The sequence below is a fragment of the Stegastes partitus genome, unplaced genomic scaffold (genome assembly GCF_000690725.1).
Source record: "Stegastes partitus isolate 25-593 unplaced genomic scaffold, Stegastes_partitus-1.0.2 Scaffold745, whole genome shotgun sequence".
Classification (NCBI taxonomy): Eukaryota; Metazoa; Chordata; class Actinopteri; family Pomacentridae; genus Stegastes; species Stegastes partitus.
Genome location: NW_007578476.1, coordinates 38,767 through 44,483, shown reverse-complemented (window position 1 = coordinate 44,483; position 5,717 = coordinate 38,767). Strand labels below are relative to the sequence as shown.

The 5,717-nt window shown below is 43.3% G+C and overlaps 1 protein-coding gene across 1 annotated transcript in view; it reads right to left on the bottom strand.

The window, feature by feature from the left end:
* Window positions 1-902: 902 nt before the first annotated feature.
* The window catches only part of LOC103364372 (C2 calcium-dependent domain-containing protein 4C-like), a 10,171-nt gene continuing 5,356 nt past the window's right edge, over window positions 903-5,717 (bottom strand). The window contains exons 2-4 of the mRNA XM_008291465.1: window positions 3,490-3,647; window positions 2,165-2,910; window positions 903-2,049 (exon numbers count right to left, since the gene is read on the bottom strand). Coding sequence (XP_008289687.1) covers window positions 1,498-2,049; window positions 2,165-2,881 — 1,269 coding nt within the window. The 5' untranslated portion in view covers window positions 2,882-2,910; window positions 3,490-3,647 and the 3' untranslated portion in view covers window positions 903-1,497. The remainder of the gene's footprint in view (window positions 2,050-2,164; window positions 2,911-3,489; window positions 3,648-5,717) is intronic.

Below are 5,717 nucleotides of genomic sequence, written 5' to 3'. Positions count from 1 at the left end.
TCAAGTCTGTAGGAAATGAATCTTCTTTAGGGTCACAGATGAATGTGTCACATATGGGTGCTTTTTTTTTTAGCACTTCATAAGTAAATAGAGTTCATCACCCTCGGGCATAGGCCTCAGAGTGATCTCAAGACTATTTACATTTTATAATGAAATCTACTTCTTTTTCCTCCTTTTCAGAGTCACAAGAGCGCTTGCCTATGTGTATGGAGAGAGGGCACCCACAGGGCAGGTCGCAATTTAATTAAATGTTGCCAAAAAACTGGTTTTGATGTTATAATTTTAATTATATTTCAGGGCTCACTGGGATGCCATTCTGCTGTTTCACCAGTAGAGGAGGCATAAGATCCATTATTGGAAAATAGTCTTACCTGACGAATGCATGAATGCAGCCTTTAGTGTATATTCTGCATTTTCTTTTAGCCTACTTCATCAAATACGCATCCATTTCTTAACCCAACTATTGAACACATAAATCAAGACATAACCTTGTTATACAGCTAAAATGACTCCTAGCGTAGGATAGACCGTGCCAGTGTTTGTTTCAGGAGAGCAATTGAGCCATGATCCTACCTCCTGCCATCCCTAATAACTATTTGAAACTCACTAGAGAACAGCCTGAATAGGAAACATGCTTTTAAATTAAACAGGGAATTTGAATGCACACGGAGACAATATTGCGTGCAGAGAAACTGGATTAAAAGCCTCACAAATGACACCCAACCTGTGCCTGTCTCATAGGACCCAGCCTCAGAGCTGTTTGTAAAAATGGAATGCTTGTGAGAGCAAAGAAGGGTTTATAATCATTTCTAGGACTTTGTCTTGATCCTGAGGCATTATTAGAAGACAAAAGGGTGCAGGGTAGTGAAAAGAAAAACACACTACAACAAGCTTAGTGTTTTTATTCACAAGTTCAAAAGCATATCACATAACAGCAGTCATATTAACGTCACATCCACTTGCAATTAAAATCCAATTTCCAAATATAAATTCTTTCAAGTACACGGGGGCATTATTCATTTCCACGGTAACGTGCGTAAACTCACATGTAACATTAGTGCTTTATTACAAAAATACACTTCCAGCTTGAACAAGATTGCCATTGAAAAACAGCTGATATGATACTGAGCCACATCACAATGCTCATCAGAGAGGGTTGCACTGTTTGTAACACTGAACAGAGAAATACACAAACAAGGCCCACAACTCCACTGTTCACACTGTTCATTTACTGCTAAGCACATAGATAATGGTGTGTTCCATTTGTTTAAACTGAACTAACAAATTAGTGATGGCAACTTGCAGAGGCCTTTTTTTTTGTCAGTCCACTGACGTGCATAGCACAGTGTGCGTGATATATCTCCCTTGTCATCAGTATGCTTCCTCCTGTCCAGTCTTCGTCATGACTTTGAAGTGAGATGAAAAGGTAGCCAGAGGAGAAAAGGGCCTTCAAGATGTGGAGATTCTTGCTTTCACCAAAGTCTTGACAGGGGCTCCCTAGAGGCTCGCGAGCAGCTCACTGAGCAGCACCTCCCTTTCCCCGAGCAGCACGTCTCTCTTCAGGCTGGTTCCTTTGTTCACTACCTTTATCTTCATGGCCAGACTCTTCACTTGCGCCTGGGGCAGCGCGTCAAAGAAAAAGTCTTCGTTGAATACTGGATTCCGGCTGTTCTTGATGATGGTGCTCCTTTGTTTCTGCTGCTTACCGGGGTTCAAGTAGAGTGCTACACAACAGTTGATGCTCTTAAGGTCCGTCTGCCTGTCGTAAAGGGCCTCGGCCGTGAGCACGCGCACCCTCAGCCGGGCTGCCTCTGGGTCGTAGTGAGTGCTCAGCCTCAGTGTCCCCCCCTTGTGGAGGTTGATGGTGTGCTCGCGCTGCAGGAGGTCTGACGGTGCGCCCCTCAAGCCACTGCTTTTACATCCCCGGAAGGCAGGAGAGGGAGGGCAGCGCATGCGGCGGCGCTGCATGTTGGGGCTGTTGTCTGCTGAGCTGCATTCATCAGTGGAGAGAGAACTGTGGCGAGCGAGTGAACGTTTGGCCCGAGACACCTGGAGGGAGAAAAGAAAAGCAACTGGTTATCACACAGCACGTTTTCACACACATTCACTGATAACTTTGCATCATTATCTGTGCACATATGCATACACAAACCCGAGTCCTCACCTTTGCTTGTGTCTCCTGGGTAATAGAGCGAAGAAGAGAGGCAGATCGGGACAGGAGGGGGGAGGTAAAGGGGGATGACTCAGCTGAGGAGCAGGTGTCACTCTCTCCACCGCTGAAATAGCGATAAGGGTTAGGGTCAGCTGGAGCCAGCAGAGTTCCTCCTTGGGAGCGCCTCTGGGAGTTTGGGGAGGTGAGAGGGCTGCTGGGGTCGCTGTGGAACAGGCTCTCCTTGCGTCGGGTGTGAGGCGACTCCACCAGGGTGGAAAAGCCATAAGAAGTCTGAGCCTTGGGGACATATGGCAGAGACATCGCAGTCTGCGACTGGGGGTCAGCATTGGTGTTGACACTGACCTTGTCCCCAGATCCAGCACCTGGCTCATCAGCACTCTCTATCTGGATGATGTGACGGTTGGCTAACTTCTGGAGATTGCGGGAGAAGAGGCGAGGGCTGCAGGGGTTCTTGCTGCTCCGAGCTCTGGGGCTCTGGCTGCAGATGGCATGGTCGGAGGAGGAGGGTCTCAGGGTGGGGCAGCGCTGAGGCTCTGGGGTGAGAGTATCTTCTGGTGGGCAGCAGATAAGTTTGGGTGGGATGAAGAAATCAGGGATCTTGTCCGGAGTGAGTACATTGGCATAAACAATGGCCTCTGTTGTCTGCGGGGGCTGAGATTGTGTCCCACTGCTCTCCACAGAGCTGCGGAGCTTCTCCAGTAACCACATGCCCACTCAGACGCCTTAGCTCAGTTTCTCTATTAGCAGAAACAGAAAAGTGATGCATGAAGAGGAGGCATTGCATTTAATGATAACAAACTCACAAATCAGCAGAACTACTTCTTATTATTCAGGTTTTAAATGTTACTTCATGAACCTCAGACTAAATCTCTGTTGCCCTTTACACCTCAGTGGAACAGCATCCTCTTGAAACTATGCATTTACAAATTCAGCGAGGGATGAAGATTTAAATATTCAAACAAGAATCACGCACTTCTCATTACAGTTTATTTCAGTTCAGACAATAAAAGAAAAATATGCATCTCCAAAGAGCACTTTAATGAAACGTGACATTATCAAGCAAACGCAATGAGATTTAAAAAAAAAAAAAAAAACGCAGGAAACATCATCGAAACCATTTACAAGATAAACAAATCGTAACTTTCTTTTTTTTTCTTTGAAATTAAACTACTTTTTTTTTCAATTTAAATCGTTTATGTGAGTGGAATTTGAATTACTTAACTAATTTTTATTTATTTATTTTTTTAAATAAATGAGCAAAGACTTGTCTAAATAACTTTTCCCCTCAAACAAAGCCACGTTCAAAATAAACCCACCTGTTTGCTGCGTAACTCTTTTCCTTTCCAAATGATTGATCTGCTCCGTGCGCTCCTCGGCAGCCTCTCCAAGCGCTCTCTCCGTGCGTCAAGGGGTATTTTCCCGACAGTTAGAAGTCCAAGTGTGATCCACAACGCTCGCCAGCGGGAGAGGGCTGCTGGATCAGGCACTCTCGCTTTATATGATGGGGTCTGTGACTTCTGAGCCAATGAGAAGGTTGTGAAACCTCCCCATGATATTTACCATGAAACTAGTCCCTGTGCAGGCACGAAGAGAGAGGAGGAGGGGGTTCTCATTTAAAAACTGTTTTGTTTTTTTTTCTTCTCCATCACCTACAAAGTGTTGCAAATGATGTGGGCTTTCGTATCTCACTGCTTCATTGATTTCTCAGAGAAATCGTCACTGATTGCATCTGCCGTTCACGTGAGAGCTATTCTCTCATGTACCGTCAGCTAGTGCGACAACATCACAGGGACCTAACACATGCAAACAAACAGACGCCTTAATTGGACTTCCTCGTTGCAAACTGGTGATTAAATGGAGTGGCAATATGCTGTGTTTCTACCCACCATCTGAACTCATTTGCCACTGGTACTGCAGAGCTCTCCCATCTCTATGCACAGAAGGTTGTTTTTTTTTTTTCTTCTCCCACTACAACAACAACAACATAATAATAATAAAAACACTATAATGAAGAAACTGCACCATAATTTGAGTCACAGTCTCAAACTGTGTTGTGTTAAACTGAGGCAAATTGCCATTAGGAATCTGTTTAAATGTCCTACGTTGTGTCACAAATGTTTCTATACTGTTCTCAGCTTTACTAAAGAAGCCTTTACATCACTACAGCTTGTACACTTTAAAACATTATGAAAAAAAGCAGTCAAATCTTTTTTTTTTCTTGCTCATTTCGATGAAATTGAACTTTAGTCCTCTTCAGAATGTAAAAACACAAGTTCTTATTACTGGTTAGTTTGACTTAAAATGACAAGGTCAGCTAACGAGTAGCTGAGGGTTCACTTAACTCATTAAAGTAGGTTCATAAGTAACAAAGCTAGCATGAGTCAAAACTCCCCAGAGACTCGTCTTGCACAAAGCAGACATGAAACGAGTGGCTTGAATAAATATTAAACAAGGTTATGATTGTTTCTTAATAATCAAAACTATTCAAAACATGACAATTGCATTGAATACAGTCCCGACTCCTGTAGACATATTCAACAAATGAGGCATTCAATTCTCAATGTCAGAAACTCCTAAAAACTTCAGAAAAAGAAAAGGGCAAGTAGTTGATTCCACTTAACATCTTAAGTTAGTTGAACTCGTCTTCTCAAGTTTAGCTGGTTTGACTCGACTGTCTTATAGTTTCACCACACTCTAAAAGGTAATACCAATGCTTACTTAAATCACATTAGTGTACTTTACTTATTTCTCATTGTCCTGTTCATTTAACCCATGGACTGTGAGTAAGTACTCATTTCTCTTAAAGAGTTATAAAACTAAGTACACTTGAGTAAACTGGACTTAAAACGTTCTGTTCCTGGACTGAACACAGAGCTCAGCAGTGCACATGTGCAGTAGAGAGGTGCAGGAGAAGTTTCCAGAAGCTTTACGGGGCGGCTGTGACTCAAGTGGAAGAGCGGGTCGGTCAATGATCGGAAGGTCGGTGGTTCAATTCTGCCCTGTAACCTGTCATGGCTGTTGTGTCCTTGGACGAGACACTTCACCCACCTCACCTGGTGTGAATGCGTATGAATGGATTATTGAGGTGGTGGTTGGAGGGGCAGAATGGCAGCCAGTCTGCCCCAAGGCAGCTGTGGATACAATCATAGCTACCACTACTGGAATGACTGTGTGTGAATGAATAATTGAGTGTCTAGAGAAGCGCTGTATAAATCTGATCAATTATTATTTAAATTTCTAACCCTTGGAAAGATCAAGTTCATAACACTTGCTATTTTTAAGTTCACAAAATTAAGTAGATACAGCTAAGTTTTAAGTAAACTTTACACGCAGATATGAAGTAAACTGAATTTAAGACTAATGGTTATCTTTACTTACCTTTTTTGAGTGCAACCGGTTTCCTAGATTCGTTTAAGTAAGATCAGCTTTTCACATTTTACAGTGCACTCATAAAATGAGAGCTGCAGGGTGGTGCAGTTGGTTAGCAAGAAGGTTGCCGGTTCGCGTCCCGGTGGGGGCACCGGAATCTTTCTGCATGGAGTTT